Raw genomic sequence first — 21590 nt, forward strand, 5'->3', positions numbered from 1 at the left:
ACAGAATGTGATGTGTATCGACTTTCAGATATAACGCAATGCTGGTTCAGAGTTTGGCTACCAACTAACCTGGTGCATGTAGGACGCGTCCCAACTTATTTGGGATCACCCCTTGCTGTTGATCAAATGGAACAGAGGGGTCAATCAAATGGCTTTTGTAGCCAATGCTGCTCAGCACTAATCCACACTCCAGATCTTCAACATCTTCTGTCTGAATGGCCACTGCAGATTCTTCAGAACCCTCAGGGAAGATAAAAGTTCTCCAGTTGTGAAACCAAACATACTTGTAATCTCACTATTCACAAAGAAAATACAAGCAACTCTTACTATGGAACATCATTTGTCTGATTACCAACAAAACAGGCAGCACTTAAAGAACACTAGCTATATTAACTTGGAATTGTTTTGATTTTACAGCAGCTTGTATATATAGAATACATTATTACACTCATTCCTTGTTATCTGCTGATACGCTGAGTACAAATTCATGATTGGTCCCAGGCCCCATCTCAATTTTTATCTCAAAATTTATACATACACACTGAGAAACCAAATCATTTTCTACACAAGTAGGACAATCAGGTTCCAGACCATTTCTATCAAGTGTCTCCCTGCTGTGCTCCATTCTAATAAAAAAAAGTCTTGTTTGCCTAGCAACACCTTGCAATTTCAAAACCTACCATCTGCCCCTACACCTCCTCCCTCACTACCACTCAGGAACCAAAACAGTCCTGCCAGGTGAGGCAACACTTCACCTGTGAGTCTGTTGGGGTCATATACTGTGTACGGGGCTCCCAGTGAGGCCTCTTGTATATCGGTGAGACCCGACGTAGATTTGGAGACCATTTCGTCGAGCATCTACGCTCCCACCACCAGAACAAGTGGGATCTCCCAGTGACCACCCATTTTAATTCCACTTTCCATTCTGATATGTCCATCCATAGCCTCCTCCACTGTGTAATAAGGCCACACTTAGGTTGGAGGAACAACACCTTATATTCCGTTTAAGTAGCCTCCAACCTGATGGCATGAACATCAATTTCTCAAACTTCTAGTAATGCCTCCCTCTCCCTCTTCACCATTTCCCATCCCCTTTTCCCACTCTCATGTTATCTCCTTGCCTGCCCATCACCTCCCTCTGGTGCTCCCTACCCCCAACTCACCCCCCTTTTTCTTTCTTCTATAGCCTTCTGTCTCTTCCATCAATCAACTTCCCATCTCTTTCCTTCATCCCTCCCCCTCCAAGTTTCACCTATTGCCTGGTGTTTCTCTCTCCCCTCCCCTCCCCCCACCTTTCAAATCTACTCCTCAGCTTTTTTCCCTCCAGAACTGCTGAAGGGTTTCGGCCTGAAACGTCGACTGTGCTTTCCTCCCCATTGATGCTGCCTGGCCTGCTGACTTCCTCCAGCATTCTGTGTGTACTGCTTCCAAGTCTCAGTGGAAGTTAGTTGTTAGCTAATGCCATTTGTGTTTGGCTATTTAAATGTTTCAATGTATAAATGCATGTTAGTACTTTTTAGAACATTATAGACTATTGGTATCTGCATTTATTGTTACCTGTGGGAGGTCCATACACGTATCAGTTAAACAATTAGAATTCTGTGTAAAGGTGATCAATCTCAGAATCAGGTTTAAATCACCGACATACGTCATGAAATTTGTTGTTTTGCAGAAGCTCTCCATTTGGCCTTGGATCACCTCAACAATAGCAACACCTACGGCAGGCCGCCATTTATTGATTACAGTGTTCAACAACTTCATACCCTCAGTACTAAGTAACAAAACAAGTTCCAAAATCTGGGCCTCTGGACATGTCTCAGCAACTGGATCCTTGACTTTCTCATCAGAAGCTCAGTCAGTGCAGATCTAAAATAATATCTCCTCCTCACTGACAATCAACATTGGCATACCTCAGGGATGCATGGTTAGCCCACTGCTCTACTCTCTCTGCAGCCATGACTGTGTGGCGAGGCACAGCTCAAACACCATCTATAAGTTTGCTGATGACACAACTATTGTTGGCAGACTTTCAGGTGGTGATGAGGAGGCGTTCAGGAGTGAGACAGACCAATTGGTTGAGTGGTGTCACAGCAACAATCTTACACTCAATGTCAGAAAGACCAAAATTGTGGACTTCAGGAAGAAAAATTTGAGGGGACACAGACTAGTCCTCAACATGAGATCAGCAGCTGGAAGGGTGAAGAGTTTCAAGTTCCTAAGTGTCAGTATTTCTGAAGGTCTATCCTGGGCTCAACACATTGATATAATTACAAAGAAAGGCACAATATCAGCTGTATTTCATTAGGAGTTTGAGAAGACTTGGTATGTCACAAGAGACTGAAATATCTACGGAAAGTTGCATTACCGTCTGGTGTAGAGGGCCACTGCACAGGATCAGAAAAAGTTACAGAGAGTTGCAAACTCAGCAAGCTCCTTCATGGGTGCTTGCCTCCACAGCATCTTCAAAAGACGATGCTTCAAAAAGGTGGTATCCATTTTTAAGGACTCCCATCTCCCAGTACGAGCCCTCTTCTCAATGGTACTATTAAAGAGGTGGTATAGGATCCTGAAGAAATACACGTAACATTTTAGGAACAACTTCTTCCCCACCACCATCAGCTTTCTGAATGATCATTGAACTCCTGTACACTATCTCATTTTCTGTCACCTTTTTGCACTATTTAATTATATATGTTATTCTTATTGTAATTTATAGTTTTTAAAAATTATATATTGCAATTTTTCTGCTGCCACAGTACAAATGACAGTGATATTAAACTTGATTCTGATAACTACATTGCAAAAATACTAAAAATTATAATAAGAATATGAAATTAAATTAAATTAATAATGCAAAAAGACAGCAAAAATAGTCACGCAGTGTTCATGGATTAAGCTCATTGTCCATTCAGAAATCTGATGCCAGAGGGGAAGAAGGTGTTCCTGAAATGTCGAGTTTCAGGAGTAGCTTCAGGCTTATGGAAGAGAGCATGACCTGGGTGGTGGGGGTCCTTAATGAAGGATGCCACCTTTTTGAGGGTTTGCCTTTTGAAGGGAATGCTGGGGAGGCTGGTGCCCATGCAACCCTCTGAGTTTGTACTCTACCTTAAAAAGCACCAAACAATGTACCTACCTCCAGCTTGGTGACAGACAGCCGAATCCCACCCACACGTTTTCCATCATTAGTTGGAATAATCTCCAAGGGGCTTCGCTGGAATTGAAGGCTCCATTCTTTAGTAGCTGCTGCTTGTAACTCAGCTTCTTTCCCAGAATTATTTTCAAGAGCAGTTTTAATCAACAGTTCCATCAGCCGTTTCCTTGGCCTTGGCAGGTCTGGAAAATAACAGATGGCACAACTTCGTGAACAAATTTATCTTGCATGGTTTCTTTATGATTTTAAGAAAAAGACAAATACTTTCAACCACAAAACAAAGCAGTCAGTAACAGATCAGTTCTCTTTGCTCTACACAAATTGAGCCTTAAACTTCCAATTTTCTGGTCAGAAGAACAGCTCAGAAATTACTACCCAGTTACTACTGAGCATAATGCCAAACACTAAATTCCTGAAATCTACAGTCATTATAAAAAGAAAAACACGAGGAATTTCTAGGGTTACTTCCATTTCTCCCAAAAGATCTTTTTAAGAAGTGATCTAGTTCTTTGCATTGTGTTCATTGGTGAAGAACAGACCAAGTCAAATGTTCTCCTCCGCAACATGTACAATAGGATTGGACTAAAGTTCAGAGTACAGTGGATTCTGGTTAATTGGGACACACCTGGACCAATACATTTTGGTCCAATTAAGCAGCTGCCCAATTAGTCAAAGCTTCATGGAAATAGTTAAAAAGATATAAAAAAAAGACAAACTGCCATTTAACTGAGTAACTTCTTAAGTATTTAAATGGAATACAGAATTAGAACACTAATCAATACTACGACAAAACTATAAACTGAATTCGTTCGTAATGGTTATCAACAGAGGAATTTATCCAGTGTTTAACTATAAATGAACAAAAATCAGCGCAGACATCTAGCGTAGATAATGAAATGCCTTCATACAGTGCTTGCATCCTCCAAATCTTCATTTTCAATGTGATCGTCGACACCTTCAAATTCTTCATAGTTCCTAATTTGAAGTAGTGAAATGATTTCATTTTCAGTCACGGCTTACCTACTTGTTTGTTGCCAACTATCAGAGAAAAATCACTGTTTTTTGAACATCAGCACATGCAACTGATACTATTTAAAAATTGCTCACTCTAAGCATGGTGCAGTGCCTAACAGCCACATAAGTACACACATCTGACACTAGTTAGAAACTGTTGAGCAACAATCTCATGCCCCAATTAAGCACCATAGCGTCCCAAATAAATGAAGGGAGTCCCAGCTATTTTCTCAATTGTTTTTGTCCTTTAACAGTTTTCCAAATAAACAGTTGTCCTGATTAATCTATGACCCAGTTAACTGGAATTCACGATATTTCAGAAGAACTTTCTCAAAAGCTTAGGAAATACGAGAGGAAATGCTAGCATCTTTGAGGTCATTTTTCCTGACCATTGGTCATTGGATTTTTGTACTTCTTTACAAATTTTACTTCCGTAAACATCAGACAATGTTTTCCAAAGTATTTCCCAAGGAGCTGAAGTTTGCATGCAAATTGACATTTACTTTCCTAAAAATCATAAAAGTAATTTATTGCAAACAAGTTGGAGTAGTTGGTGGCACCAGCTGGTAATGCAAAGCACAGTTGATTCATAGTTAATACGCCCTGCTCATTAATGATTTCACTATCTATCTAGTATTAGACACAACTGGCTGGACATATCAATACATGGCCAGCAGCAAGTGTGTCTCATAGCAATTAAAGCTACAAGATAGGTGATGAAAGCTGGCACTCTACAATGTAAAGAGAATAGAGTAGTCCAAAAGTTATCCAGAAGTAATGCTTTAAATCAAAAAGAAAGCAAAAGGCTTTTTATAATAGCAGCTTGATACTATCACTCTCCTCCTCCTGTTCCACAGTCTAAGGCAGTGGCAAGAGCTGACTTTCACTATGGCAAGACTGTGTACCGTTATCAGCAGAATCAGGCTTATTAGCACGGAAATAAATCTTGAAATTTGTTTTGTGGTAACAGTATAATGTGGACATAACAAATTAAATGTTATCATCAATCAATAAATAAATAAATAAATAAATAAGCCAAAGAGGAATAGGAAGGTGATGTTCATGGGTTTATGGACTGCTCAGAAATCTAACATCAGAGGGGAAGGTGGTGTTCCTAAAATGCTAAGCATGGGTCTTCAGATGACTGTTCCTCCTCTCTGATGGTAGTAATGAAAAGACAGCATGTTCCAGGTCGTGAGGGACTTCCTTTGAGGCACTACCTTTTGAAGATGTCCTTGATGGTGGGGAGCCGGCTGAGTGTAAATGCCTCTGAAATCTTTTATGATGCTGTGTATTAAAGCCTCCATACCAGACGGGTGATGCAACCCTTCAGAATGCTCTCCACCGTACATCTGGAGAAATTTGCTGGAGTCTTTGCTGACATACCAAATTTCCTCAAACTCCTGGTAAAATATAGCTGCTGGCAGCAATCTTGGTGATTGCATCAATCACTCAGGAAATCACTCAGGGCTCAGGAAAGATCCTCCGAGATGTTGATGCATAGGAACTTGAAACTGCCTACTCTTTCTACTATGGACCCCTCAATGAGGACTGGTGTGTGTGCTCCCAACTTCATCTTCCTGAAGTTCACAATCAACTCCTTGTTCTTGACGTTGAGTGTAAGGTTGTTATTGTTATACCACTCAACAAGCCAATGTTCTGTATGCCTTCTCATTGCCATCTGAGATTCTGCCAACATCAGCGAATTTATACATGGCATTTACCTAGCCACACTGTAATGTGTGGAGCAGTGGGCTGAGCTTGCATCCTTGGGGAGCTCCTGTGGTGACCAACAGCAAGGAGATGTTATTACTGACCTGCACTGTCTGTGGTCTTCCAATGAGGAAGTTAAAGATCCATTTGAAGACAAGGGCACAAAGCCCCAAGTTTTGAAGCTTATTGATTAGAACTGAGAGGATGATGGTGTTGAACACCTAGCTGCAATCAATAAACAGCAGTCTGACATAGGTACTGCTATTGTAGAGGTGGTTCCAGGCCGAATGGAGAGCCGGCGAGATTGCATTCACTGTAGACTTGTTAAGGTGATAGGCAAATTGCAGCAGATAAAGGTCCTTGCTAAAGCAGGAGTTAATTCTACCTCTGAAAGCACTTCAACACAGTAGACATGAAAGCTGCCGGGCAATATTCATTGAGGTAGTTCATCCTGCACTTATTGGGTACTAGTATGATTGTTGCCCTTTTGAACCATATGGGAACCTCCAACTGCAGCCGTTTGCATGATTTGTTCTTTTTTTGTGTGCTGGGTGTCTAATGTTTCTTGTGAACAAGTTCATGGTGTTTATTTGTTTCATGGCTGTCTGTGGGAAGATTAATCTCAGGGTTGTATACTGCATATATACACTACTTTGATAATAGATGTACTTTGAACTTTTGAGAGGTTGAAGATGTCCTTGAGCACTCCAAGCAGTTGGTCAGCACAGGTTTTCAGTATTCTGCCAAGGACACCATTGGGGCCTGACACCTTGAGAGAGAGGATTCACCCTCTTGAAGGATGTTCTGACATTGACATCTGAAACAGATCATGGGGCTGCCTGATGCTGCGGAGATTTGCACAAGTGTACTTTAATTCTCCCTTTCAAAGCATGCAGAGGAGACTCTGAGCTCATCTGGGAGCACAGCATTACAGTTATTAGGTTTCACCTTACAGGAAGTAATGGCTGCAAACCCTGTCACAGCTTTTGCCCATTCAATTGTGTCTCCAACTTCACAAGGAATTGCTTTTTCGCTCTTTCAATGACCTTCCATAGGTTGAGCCAGCCTTGAAAACCACAGATGTAGTCATGAGCAGACAGAGTATCTTCTTTTCCATCTATGCTTTTGGATTGGACATGTCCAGTATGTTCTCAAAGATACACACTCATCCAGACAGGCCTCAGTGACGTTGGTGATGACTGGGGTATTCATTCTGATCTGAAGATGAACCCATGAATATGGTTCAGTCCACCGAATTATAATGAATAATGGAGCTTGCTGGTCCAGTATAGTTGAATAGTGGACCATCAAGTTCCACTATTCAACAAACTCATTCAGAAAACTGAAGGCCGTTATTCAAACTATTGTTTCTCTTACTGGCCACAAAAACACTCAGCCTAGTATCATCTACCAACATCAAAACTGGAGCACTGCTGCTCATGGGCCTTCAAGTGTACATTCAAGTACTTTATAAATTTCTGCCTCGGCAAGCTTCATACCCTACATGTTATTTCTAATTCATTTACTTTAAATCCCTGTCTCCTTGATTTTTGACCACTCTAAATGAAAACAACCCTTCCTGAATCAGAATCAGCCTTCCAATGAAGGCTGTTTGTAATTTTAAGGATTAGAGATCAACTTTATTTATCATGTATACATCAAAACATTGAAATAGGTCATTTGTATCTCAGGGTGTGCTGGGGCAGCTAGTGTCTCCATGCTTCCAGCGCCTATATAGCACGCCTACAACTTGCTACCCATGTGTCTTTTGGAATGTGGGGGAAAACTGGAAACCCACACAGTCACAGGAGTACCTAGAGAGCGGCAAGAATCCAACCCAGGTTGCTGGCACTATAAAGCGTTACACTAACCACTATGCTACTGTGCCACCCCAGTGGAACCTCAGTGAAGCCTCTCCTCACCCTCCTCTAATTCAAAAAGAGGCGAGCCTATCCAGACTTTCCCAATTACAGTTTTCCATTTCTGGCAACATGCTCATAAATCACCAGAGCAAACCTGCCTGTTTGAATCATATCTATCCTGTAAATCCACAAATGCAACTCCATGTAGCTACTCAAGTTGTGGCCAAACTGCTGCTTTCACATTGCCTCCTTGCTCTTGCACTCTATACCTCAAGTAATAAAGGAAAGCAACTCATATGACAGTTCAGCAAACGTACCCACTTATCCTACGTCCTTTAACCCTAACCTTTTCTAACACGTCTCAGTATCCACCTGCCTTCTAACATCCCCTAAATGCACTACCCTGCACTCATCTAGATTAAATTCTTCTTGCCAAAACTCTACCCACCTTATCCAGCTGAATTATATCCTTAAATTGCCCTCCTCCTTGCTGTCAATTTCATGATCAATTTTTGTTTCATCTGAAAATTTCATCATGCCCCCTATATTTAAGTCAAAATTATAAATGACTATTAAGAGAAAAGTAATAATTCTCAAGATAAATTCAGAATTTGGAAACGTTACAACATGCATTGTTCTAATATTAAACAATAGCTCATACATAGAAAGACACAAGCCTAAAATAGCTACATAAACAAGAGATTCTGCAGATGCTGGAAATCTTGAGCTCCACACAAAACGCAGGAGGAGGTCAGCAGGTCAGGCAGCATCTATGGAGGGGAATAAACAGTTGACATTTCAGACCGAGACTCTTCATCAGGACTGGAAAGGAACAGGGCAGAAACCAGAATAAGGAAGTGGGTAGGGGAAGGAGTACAAGCTGGAGGGTGATAGGTCAGACCCAGAGAGGGGGAGTGTGGGTGGAAGAGGTAAAGGACTGATGGGGGGTGGGGATAGTGGACCATGGAAGAAAGAAGGAGGGGAGAACCAGAGAGTGGTGACAGGCAGGTGAGGAGAAAAGAAGCAGTGAGAGGGCAACCAGAATGGGGAATGGAAAGAGAGAGGAGGGGGGGGGGGGGGGGGAGAAATTACCAGGTTAGAGAAATTGATGCTAATGCCATCAGGTTGGAAGCTACCCAGATGGAATACGAGTTTGGCCTCATCCTGGCAGTAGAGGAGGCAATGGACAGACATGTCAGAATGGAACTGGGAATTCAAATTGAAATGGGTAGCCACTGGGAGCCTCTTCAAAGTGGGATGAAATTTATGAACATCTAGACAGGAAGAAGTACTAAAGCAGTCGTCATTGTGGCATGGAAAGATTTGTGGGGGTGGACATTCTCAGTGCAGGTTTGGAACATGGACTGTACCATGAAGCCTACAAAAAGGCAGACACAACTGGAGCCCATGCTAGTGCCCATAGCTACACCTTTAGTTTAGACAAGTGGGAGGAGCTGTTGAACCAGCTCCACCAGATGGAGGAGGGAGGTGATGGAGGGGAACTGAGTAGATCAATTATTATGAAAGAAGCGGAGAGCTTTAAGGCCTTTCCGATTGGGGACGGAAGTGTATCGCGACTGGACGTTCATGGTGAAAACAAGGCAATTCTGACCAGGGAACTGAAAGTTGTTGAAGAGATCAAGAGCATGTGAAGTGCCATGGATGTACTGTAGGTAGGAAGTGACCAACCCAAGGGAGACAAAATGGAGTCGAGGTAGTGGGACGTGATTTTGTGAGGCACAAGCAGGCAGAAACAGGCAGTGTGAGTACAAGAACTATGAGTTTGGTGACAGTGGATGGGAGATCAGTCGTTGAGGTTGATGATTGCATGGGAGACAATTGCTTTAGTAGGGTCCTGTGCAAGGGGTAAGTAAGAGGTGTCTGAGAGCAGCTGTCTAGCCTCAGCATGGTAGAGGTCAGTACACCAGACAACAATAGCAGCACTCTTACCTGTGGGGAGCAGCTATTTGAGGGTTTACTCCAAATTGATTTAACAAGAGGCTTTCATATTAAAAATTCAGTTTTGCAATAAAGCAGCTAAACATGCTACTTGGTCTCACCTTTAACAACATGTTTAAGCCCCTCAAAATCATTAGGATCAAGCAACGAACGAGTACCTGGCAACCTTATCATCTCACGGAGTTCCTATTTAGGGAAAAAAATAAGGAAATTTTAAAAAGTATACACTCAATATTAAAATGATATTTATTAATAACAATATGTAATTTTTCTTTTACAGATCTTTAGAAATACATTATATAAATATCTTCCACAAACTGTGCCCTTTCAGTAGGCTATTCTAATTTTTATATATGCTTTAATGCTGCCTGATTTTCAGCAATCTTCATTTTGAATTAAGTAATCTTGTATTCAATATTACTAATTTTGTAGAGTAAAATGCCTCCCCTTCCCATCTTACTGTTTTGCCAGAGTGCCCTTAATAGAAGGCAGAGTCATATTAATCCGATATACGAGAGCTTTCATTCCTTCTCCCGTTCCTGACTATTATTGAACAATGCCTAGCAATAAACAATAAGAATCCTAATCCATTACAGCTAGATCTACATCAACAGTAAGACTGATTAAATTAGCTTGGTCTGTCATATCCAATTAAGCTTCCAATCCAACCAACAAACAAAAAAAAAATCACTTTGTTAGAGCTATTGAATCAACTACCACGGCAAGAAAACTCGTTCCATTCAAATTTAAATTTAATTGTCCGTAGTTACGACAGCACATGCAGTCATAAAATAATATTAGCACAATATTGGCGTGGCCTAAAGATTGATAGTGTGTGTGATGTTGTCCTGGAGCCACATTTCTGCAAAAACAAGCATGCAGCAGTTCCTCATCTCGCTCTGGGTCAGCCACAGCTGTAGGCAATCCAGCTTGTCTTCCATAGAACGACCATCAGAGAGCAACACTGAGGAAGAGCCTGCCTGCAGAGGTCAGCCCCAAACCCAGCACTTATTCCAGCATGCCCACTGTGCCTCCGTTCTCTCCCACATAGCCTCCTCCCCTGATGGCTGTAACAGGTGATGCTGTGGCACAAGTCTGCGCAACAACAAAGGCTACACAGTTTCCCCACTGCCAGTATCACCAATAAACCAGTTTTGCAGTTTCTTGTATTACCAGTGTCCAACAGGGTCTTGCAATCACAACAAAAGTGTTTAAGACAAACACTTTAAGACAAACATTTGTTAGACCCAGAGAGGTCAATGTAACCAAGAGCATGGCTATCTCATCAGAAGGGACATAGCCATGGCCTGATATAAACTCAGAAATCACACTTCAATTGAAATTATTTGCCTGTGGATCAGAGAGCAGAGTATAACAGGTTTTGTTATAATTTTCATGCTTTAATCTGTTTTTATTCCTATCAGAATAATAGGAAAGGATAACAGGTTTAGGAAAACTTGGTTTTCAGGGGATAATGATGCCCTGTTTAAGAGAAAGATTTCTTCCAGGTTTCTACCAGGTTTACGGTCCAATATTGATTAGAAAAGAACACTGGCAGAGATGACAACAGAGCAGCAATGGCTGGAATGTCTGGGAGCAATCGGGAAGGTGCAGGTTATATACATCCCAAACAGGAAAAAATATTCTAAATGCAGAATGACACAACCATGGCTGACAAGAGAATCCAAGCCAACATAAAAGCCAGAGAGAGAGCACATAATACAGCAAAATTAGTGGGAAGTTAAAAGACCAGGATGCTTTTAAAAACCAATAGAGGACAACTAAAAGGGAAAAAAATGAATACAAAGGTAAGCTAGCCAATAATATCAAAGATACCAAAAGCTTCCTCAGATACATAAAGTGTAAAAGAGAGGGGAGAGTATTTATCAGACCGCTAGATGATGATGCTGGAGAGTTAGTAATGGGGGACAAGGGAATGGCAGGTGAACTGAATAAGTATTTTACATCAGTCTTCACTGTGGAAGACACTAGCAGCATGGTGTAAGTTCAACAGTGTCAGGGCAGAACTGTGTGAAGATGCCATTGGTTCTTAGGAAACTAAGGTCTGAAGGTAGATAAGTCACCTGGACCAGATGATGTACAGCCCAGGGTTGAAGAGATTGTGGAGCATCAGTAATGTCCTTAAAAGAATCGATTGATTCTGGCATGGTACTGAAGGAATGGAAAATCTCAAATATCATTCCACTCTTCCTCTTCAAGAAGGGAGAGGCAAAGGAAATTATAGGCCAGTTAGTCTGTGGTTGGAATATATTGGAGCCAATTGTTAAGGATGTGGTTTTGGGGTAATTGGAGGTACATGATAAAATAGGCCCCGGTCAACATGGTTTCCTTAAGGGAAAATTTTGCCTGACAAATCTGCTGGAATTCTTTGAAGAAATAGCAAGTAGGATAGACAAAGGAGAATCGGAGTATGTTGTGTACTTGGATTTTCTAAAGGCCTTTGATAAGGTGCCACACACGAGGCTGCTGTTACGAGTGATGAATAGACCTGATGGACAATAGGGTACAGAGTTAATCATTCCCCTCCTAAGAAACACGAACTATTACTGTTGCTATGCTGACCATGAGAAAGAGAGACGGAAAAACAAGTAAGAACATCGGCGACAGATAAGAGAGAGGGGGAAATTGCTGATTAACCATATTGTGACTCCTTTTTGAATTATTTACTGTTTCGCTGCAAGGACAATAGTTTGCTCATAAACATTCCTCAGTGGACTGAAGGAGTGGCCTTATTTGATGGACACAGTCATTCAAGAGTGATGGATAGCTGAGTCCCCGTGAGTAAGGATAAAAGACAGGTCTGGAGAGACACCCTCCAGACACGCCAGTGGACACTGACTGAGTGTTGGAACCCACAAGAAAGGTGGGGGCTTCGAAGACCAAACCAGGAGGTCGGTCATTAAGGCAGGTTAAAGCAGGGCCGGTGGGGACTTGTGTGTGTGTCCACTCATGCCAGAGTGACGAGTCCATCACAGAAGAACGGTCTAGCAGAAGGACGGAGAGGTCATAACTGAATGACCACACCGATACGACGGATTAGATAGATAGATAGATAGATAGATACTTTATTCATCCCCATGGGGAAATTCAACATTTTTTCCAATGTCCCATACACTTGTTGTAGCAAAACTAATTACACACAATACTTAACTCAGTAAAAATATGATATGCATCTAAATCACTCTCTCAAAAAGCATTAATAATAGCTTTTAAAAAGTTCTTAAGTAGTTTACTTAAATACATTAAATACAATCAACCCCGGCACTTAACATATCTTACTCCTGGCGGTTGAATTGTAAAGCCTAATGGCATTGGAGAGTATTGACCTCTTCATCCTGTCTGAGGAGCATTGCATCGATAGCAACCTGTCGCTGAAACTGCTTCTCTGTCTCTGGATGGTGCTATGTAGAGGATGTTCAGGGTTTTCCATAATTGACCGTAGCCTACTCAGCGCCCTTCGCTCAGCTACCGATGTTGTACTCTCCAGCCTGACTGTAGCTGTTACATCTCGCTCGCTCTCTCTCTCTAACAATTACAATACAACTATAATTACATCAGCACTCATGAACTGAACTTTATACTTTTCTATGTCAATTTATTTACCCCTAGACATCGATAGAGCTTGTTTATTATTATTATTATTCCTACACTTCTAGGTTTATTACTGCTAACTTGTTTTATATGTATATTTGCATTATTGATATGGTTTTGCTTATTTTTATTAATAAACACCTTTAGTTTGGTACCACCAGACTCCAACAGATTCTTCTTTCTCTGCTGGTTAGACACCCAGTTACGGGGTACGTAACACTGCTTAACAAGTTAGAGCCCATGATATTACACTCTGAACACTGAAAATGCATTCCTCGGAGGTGGAGCGCTATGTAAATCAGCGTTATGTGGGGCCGTTATAACATTACGTAAATGGACGTTCATGTCTGATGAAAAGTAAATCAAACCTGAGATATATATTATTTTATGTACACACAGTAATTCATGGAGTAACAAACGCGCAAATAGAACTAACCTGTACATCAGTGGAGCAGTAACACATCACAGCAGCAGCAGAAGGAAGTGGGTGGTGGCTACAACTTAGAGAAGGGATCAGGCAGTGGGTCCTCCTCTAAATTTGGCTTCTTCTTCAAGTAGGTGTTGAGATTTGACTGCCTTTTCTTCAGTTTCTTCTCATGAAGCTGTTCTTGGTAGCAGGAAATCAGTCAAGAACACCTCTCTTTGCCTTATTGCTTTGCTCACGGTGAGGGTCATTATCGATGAACTGGTCCATGATTTGTGTGACTGTGGTGATGCTAGTGCTGAGGAATTTTGTGGTGAGGTTTCTTGCTGGTGTTTCCTCTTCCCCATCCCTATCCTCAGATTAACCCAGGATGTGTTGCTTTGCTAATTCCCGAAGCTCTTCGTAATTAAGGCTCTCACCATGAGAATGCTGAAGTGTTACTGCATCGCCATCATTACCATCCTCTAGTCCCACTTCACTGCCCAGTTCACTGACGGTTTGGATGACTTGGTTCCACCTGAAATCCTAGGTTGTCATTGCAGGCTTCTGGCCATAGCTTCTTCCACTATCCGTTCGAGCATTTTTAAGTTACTTAATCCCAGGCTGCTCTGATATTGTCTGCAGCTTTCATGATGTAGTTTTTCCAAAATTTCCTGAAGAATTGCTTGTCTTGACCTTTTGTTTCCTCTACAAGTTGCCTGAATTTGTGACGAAGGTAGTAGGCTTTAAAATTCGATATTACTCCTCGATCCATTGATCGGAGAAATGAAGTGGAGTTGGGTGGAAGGTAAACCACTTCTACAGGAATGCAGGTCCAAAGCATGTCAAGATTCTCAGGATAGCCTGGGGCATTATCAAGATCATGCTCCTCACAATACTGCGTCACTGCTGCACAAAAACAAACCAATTTTGAAAATAATCAATCATAACCCAGACTTTCTTGTTTGATTTCCAAATCACTGGTAGACTTGACTTTAAAATTCCTTTCATTGCTCGAGGTGCTTCACAGTGACACAGAATCGTAGGCTTTAACTTAAAGTCACCTTTAGCAATGCCTCCTAGCGAGAGGGTTAACGGTCCTTTGCACCCTTGAACCCAGATACAAGTCTCTCTTCTTGGGAGATGAAAGTACAAGAAGGCATTCTTTTCCAAAATAGGCCCATTTCATCCATATTTAACACAAGTTTAGAGGATAATTGTCCTTTTTGATTATGGCCTTCAGTGTTGCAAGAAGATCCTGGGCTGCCTGCTGTCTGCATTAGCTGCTTCACCAGAGATTCACATGTTATGTAGGTTACTGCGCTGTTTACCTCTATCAAATCAACCTCTGTTGGTTATGAATATTACTGAAATATCTTCTTCTTGAATATGCTTGAAGACACTTCTTGTCTTTTTCATTGTTATCAGTTGACTTAGCTGCATGTTACATTGTTGGTCATCCACACATATTTAGTCTATTTTCAATTTTTCTTCAAGCCAATTGCTCCTTGAACGAGTCATCTTCTTTAGTGATAGTTCTGAGGTCATCATTGCAGAAGCTTATCTCATCTGCATTTTTTATAATTATTCTGATCATCGATGTAGACAATATTAAAGATGCACAAACATCAACCTGATGCTCACCATGAGATTAAAACTGAGTGTCATGGGTTGAGGGTGAAAGGTAAAAATTTTTTAAGAGGAACACAAGGAGGAACATCTTCACTGAAATGGTGGTGGAATGAGCTACATGTAGAAATGGTAAAGATTGGTCTGATTGCAATATTTAAGAGAGGTTTACCCAAGTACATGGATGGGAGGGGGATGGAGGCTTATGGTCCAGATGCAGGTTAATGGGATGAGGTAGAATGGCATAGGGAGTTTGCTTCAGGGAGTTTCAGCAGTTTCCTTCATGAGGTCTAGTCCAACAGAGATCTTTCCACATTATTCCAGGATACAGAGAGTTATCAAGATCAGTCCTTTGCCTCAAGACTAGGTGAATGTAGGCACAGATTTTAGCCAGTAAATGAGATCAAGCACAATCAAGGTTTCACACGAACAGTTTGTCAATATAGAGCACTTCTGCCACCTTTGAAACTCAGACCACAGAACACATACAAACACCTGCCAATCTCATCTGGCATTACTCACCCACCTGTTTACCATGTTTTCAAACCCAAGTTACATGGCAGAGTTTGCAATGTCAAAGCCAAATATGTTCTACCATGTTGCATATTGATTTATTAATGCACATTATTGGTTATTATCACCAGCATTGTTCAATACCAAATAATACACAATAAAAGGAAGAACCTATTCATCTGCAATACTCTGATGCTTCAAACACAGTGAACTGAAGCAATGCAAAAAAAAAGCATCACATGCTGTTTACCAACACAGGGCAAAGTGAAAGCCAAAGCACGATTTTAACTATATATCATCATACCTTTATGGTAAATGCAACCTGGAGAGGTCCTCTTCTCCCAACAATTATCACACGCTTCACCTTACTATTTTTTATTGCCTCCAGGGAACTTGCAGTGATATCTGTTTTCTGCAAATATATCCAAGTTACCACAAGATCATTCCACAAGTAATTCATTTATGAAAGCATCAGTGAATGTGTAAACTTCTTCCAAGTGATCTATTAACCATACTTTATCAGAAAATTACTGCAGTTCATTATGTAATTGCCAGCAATTCTTTGCATGACTGTCAATTCAGGATTGCGAAGTGTGCAAGCATGAAGTCACATCCAAAACTTCTTCAACTCTACTCTCATGTTCAGCATGGCAGTGAAGTTGTAAATAATTCCAATTTGCTCCAACAACCCTTGTTAGAAAGTTTTTCTCCACTATAATAAATCTTCCTCTCCCACTGGAAAACTACACAAAGAAACTGAAAGCATTTTTCCATTGGTCTGTAGAAAATAGACAACTTACCATTACTTCCACGTTCAGAATTATTAGTACTCACATACATATTTAATGCAAATGAACTACACAAATTTCATTATTACAACCTGGATCTCCCAGCTGCTCTGTCAACTGTACTCTGACGTTAGTTTTGTCATGATATCTACAGCATCATGATAAAACTGATCTTTGAGGGTGCATTCTGAGGAATGAAGATTAAATATTACCATTTAGATCAATGCTCAGTAACAATTTAGTGGGGAAAGACATTATGAACCTAATGTTGCCTCAAGCAGGATAAAATTCAAGACAAACCTTAAGTAGGTCAATGGGAGAAAGGAGAATCCTGGCAATGTCAAGAGCCACGTTTCCATGTCCCACAATGACTGCCGTCTCACTGCTCAAGTCAGGGTTCAGCTGCAAATGAAAGCAGCAGGACATTTAAACCCCATGTAGTTGAAAAGGATTATCTACAGTATTAAACAATATTCACTCAAAATCTACTTCAAATGGGAATATATCACGCATATGGGTAAAAGAACTATATCAAAACATGTGTTTAAATTTTATACAAGTCCACCCAATATGCCAAAGAGTTCTGAATTCAAGCAGCCAGCAGGTGACCTCTCGTATGGGAAGCAACTGATGGATAGTTGGTTAAATGCACTAATACAATCAACAAAACATTGAAAGATTTCTTCCCTCAAATCAGAGATGACAACGATTCACCTTCATTTACATCTAACTTTACGGCAAATGGTGCATTGGGATTGGGTCAGCGAGGATGGACTCCATAACTGTGGGAAGTTAACTATTACTTGTTCTGCTACCAGAAACAACAACACTTCCTTAATCAGCATTTGCACAGAGTATTTTGCTTAATGATGGATTGAAGAATTGGGTTGAATTGAGAGGTGGGTTTTAAGACAGGATGAATGCAATAATTGTTAACCCTGGACATTACATTTGCCCATATGTAGTTAACAGTGCCCTGCTTGTTTGCAACTCATGACAGTTGATTCTGTTTGTTATATGGTCACCTAGTAACCTTGGATAAATTTGGCCCTCTCCTATTTTGTGGATTCAGAGATGACTCATGAGGTTAATGTGGGAATTAAAGATTCTTTCACAGATGGGGCAGGCACAGGTACCATAGAACATTACACCACAGTACAGGCCCTTCAGCCCTCCATGTTGTGCTGACCCATATAATCCTTTAAAAAAAGTACTAAACCCACACCACCCCATAACCCTCTATTTTTCTTTCATCCATGTGCCTATCCAAGAGGCTCTTAAATACCCCTGTTTTAGCCTCCCCCACCATCCCTGGCAAGTCATTCCAGGCACTCACAAACCTCTGTGTAAAAAAACTTACCCCGATGTCACCCCCTAAACTTCCCTCCCTTAATTTTGTACATATGCCCTCTGGTGTTTGCTATTCGTGCCCTGGGAAACAGGTACTGACTGTCCACCCTATCTATGCCTCTCATAATCTTGTAGACCTCTATCAAGTCCCCTCTCATTCTTCTACGCTCCAAAGAGAAAAGTCCCAGCTCTGCTAACCTTGCTTCATATGACTTGTTCTCCAAACCAGGCAACATCCTGGTAAATCTCCTCTGCACCCTCTCCATAGCTTCCACATCCTTCCTATAATGAGGTGACCAGAACTGAACACAATACTCTCAGTGCAGTCTCACCAGAGATTTGTAGAGTTGCAACATGACCTCTCTACTCTTGAACTCAATCCCCCTGTTAATGAAGCCTAGCATCCCATAAGCATTCTTAACTACCCTATCAACCTGTGCAGTGACCTTGAGGGATGTATGGATTTGAACCCCAAGGTCCCTTTGTTCATCCACACTCTTAAGTAACTGACCATTAATCCTGTACTCAGTCTTCTGGTTTGTCCTTCCGAAGTGCAGCACCTCACACTTATCTGGATTGAACACCATCTGCCATTTTTCTGCCCAACTCTGCAGCCTGTCTATATCCTCTTGTAACCTTTGACAACCTACAGCTCCATCCACAACTCCTCCAATCTTTGTGTCATCCACAAACTTACTCCCTCGTCCTTCCACCTCTACACCCAGGTCATCTATTAAAAAAATCACAAAAAGCAGGGCTCCCAGAACAGATCCCTGCGGCACTCCACTAGTTACCGACCTCCAGGCAGAATACTTTCCTTCCACAACTACCCTCTGCTTTCTTCCTTTAAGCCAATTTTTTATCCGAACAGCCAATGTTCCACTTATCCCATGCCTCATGACTTTCTGGATGAGTCTCTCGTGAGGAACCTTGTCAAATGCCTTGTTAAAGTCCATGTAGACCACATCCACTGCCCTACCCTCATCAATTTCTTTTGTTACTTCTTCAAAAAACTCAATCAGGCTCATGAGGCATGATCTTCCTTTCACAAAGCCATGTTGCCTATCCATGAGTAGACTGTACTTCTCCAAATGCTCGTAGATCCTATCCTTAAGAATTCTTCCCAGTAGTTTGCAGACCACCGATGTAAGACTCACCAGTCTATAGTTCCCAGGTTTCTCCCTATTACCGTTTTTAAACAAGGGAACTACATTTGCCATTCTCCAGTCCTCCGGCACTTCCCCTGTAGCCAAAGAGAATTCAAAGATCGTGGCTAATGCTCCAGCGATCTCTTCTCTAAATTCCCACAACAACCTGGGGTGTATCCTATCCGGCCCTGGGGATTTATCAATCTTAATGTTTTTAAGAAGATCCAGCACTACTGCTTCCATAATCTCCACATTGTCTAGCACACAGGCCGGCTCTACTTCGACCTCATCCTGATCAAGATTCTTCTCACTTGTGAATACTGAAGCAAAGTATTCATTTAGGACCTCCCCAACCTCCTCCGCCTCCAGGCACATGTTGCCTTTTAGCAGTCCCACCTTCGTTCTCATCATCCTCCTGTTCTTCACATACGTATAGAATGCCTTGGGGTTCTCCTTAATCCTACATGCCAAGGTCTTCTCATGCCCCCTTCAAGCTCCCCCAAGTCCTTTCTTTAGCTCCTTCCTGGCTACCCTATATTTCTCATGAGCCCCTCCTACTTCCTGCTTCTTATATCTGACATATGCTTCTTTTTTCCTCTTGACGAGTTGCCTCACGTGTTTCGTCAGCCACGGTTCCCTTTTCCTACCATTTTTTCTGGCCTCAGTAGGACAAACCTATCCTGAACCCAGCTCAAGTGGTCCCTAAACTTCTCCCACATTACTTCTGTGCTTTCCCCTTTGAACATCTGTTTCCAATTTACTCTCGTTAGTTCCTGCCTCATCCCTTCAAAGTTAGCCCTTCCCCAGTTAAGGGAAGTTCAGCCCTTTACCACTTCGTCTGATTTTATCCCTTTCCATAGCTATGCTGAAGCTAAGGGAATTGTGGTCACTCTCACCAAAATGCTCCCCCACCAAGAGGTCTGTCACCTGACCACATTCATTACCCAGAACTCAATTCAATATAGCCTCTCCTCTCATCAGCCGGACCACGTACTGTGTCAGGAATCCTTCTTGAACACACCTGACAAATTCAGCCCCATCTATCCCCCTTGCACTCAGGAGGTGCCAGTCAATATGAGGGAAGTTGAAATCACCCATAACTACTACCCTGTATTTCCTGCACCATTCTAAAATCTGCCTACTTATCTGCTCCTCGGTGTTCCGAGGACTATTTGGGGGCCTATAGACTACTCCCAGCACAGTGATTGATCCCTTCCTATTTCTGACTTCCACCCAGACCAACTCAGTGGACATTCCCTCTGCAGCGTCCTCCCTTTCTATAGCCATGATACTATCCCTGACCAGCAATGCCACTCCCCCCACCTTTTCTACCTTCCATCCTATTCCTTTTAAAACACCTGAACCCCGGGACCCGCATCATCCAATCCTGCCCTTCCTCCAACCAAGTTTCAGTAACAGCCACAACATCGTAGTTCCACATACTAATCCATGCTCCAAGTTCATCCTCCTAGCTCCTAATACTCCTAGCATTGAAATAGACACATTTCAACCCTTTAACTGGCTACAATTATGTTTCGTCCCCTGCCTGTCCTTCCTCATCAACTCAGAACTCTTAGCATCATGCCCCTGTCCTTCTACCTTAATCCCTGCACTCACATTCTGATTCCCACCCCCTGCCAAATTAGTTTAAACACTCCCCAACAACTCTCTCAAACCAGCCCGCCAGGATATTGGTCCCCTGTGATTCAAGTGCAACCTGTCCTTTTTGTACAGGTCGCACCCGCCCCAAAAGAGGTCCCAATGGTCCAGAAATATGAATCCCTGCCCCCTGCTCCATTCCCTCAGCCACGCATTTATCCTCCACCTCATTCTATTCCTATTCTCACTGTCGTGTGGTAACGGTATTTTGCAAGGTGGTACACTCCTTCCACTGCTTACTCAGAACTTTGTGTCGTTCTGATACACAGCCAAGGTTCTCAATGCAATTTCAAGTTCCCTTTCTCTATTTTCAACAGTCACAGCCTAGGAGTTTCCAGAAGTCAGCGAGGATGGTTTGAGCACAATATTGTATCTTTTTCTCTATCTGTCTAGTAATTGCTTCCAATGAAAGCTTAGAAGAGACCACCAGTTTTCAGCATACATATGATATGGCCTGTCCAGTTCATCTAACTGAGACCAGGGCCACCATGTTTTCCTGGGAGAGTATACTGAAGTTGGTTCACTTAGCCTTCCAGTCAGTTGTAGGATTTCAGAGATGGTATTGGAGGTGCTTAGCAGGAGCAAATGTTTCAGGAGCATATAGGAGGGCAGGGTGACCCTGGTAAACTTCCTGGTAAACTATGAGTTTTGTTATGAATCTCTAACATATATTCCCAGGTTATTCCTGCTGGGACAGGGTTTTTATTTCATAAAAAGTCTCAAAAATTCAAAATTAAATCATGATTTATTTTTAGTACAATACCAAAAATGAACTGATGTAAATTTACT

General features: G+C 41.8%; 1 protein-coding gene across 1 annotated transcript in view; it reads right to left on the bottom strand.

Annotated features, from left to right (window-relative positions):
• The window catches only part of fdxr (ferredoxin reductase), a 54860-nt gene that overhangs the window by 18307 nt on the left and 14963 nt on the right, over positions 1–21590 (bottom strand). Inside the window, exons 6-10 of the mRNA XM_073026748.1 lie at positions 16945–17046; positions 16161–16268; positions 9801–9885; positions 3134–3333; positions 70–241 (exon numbers count right to left, since the gene is read on the bottom strand). Coding sequence (XP_072882849.1) covers positions 70–241; positions 3134–3333; positions 9801–9885; positions 16161–16268; positions 16945–17046 — 667 coding nt within the window. The remainder of the gene's footprint in view (positions 1–69; positions 242–3133; positions 3334–9800; positions 9886–16160; positions 16269–16944; positions 17047–21590) is intronic.

This window comes from Hemitrygon akajei, chromosome 22, assembly GCF_048418815.1.
Source record: "Hemitrygon akajei chromosome 22, sHemAka1.3, whole genome shotgun sequence".
NCBI lineage: Eukaryota > Metazoa > Chordata > Chondrichthyes > Myliobatiformes > Dasyatidae > Hemitrygon > Hemitrygon akajei.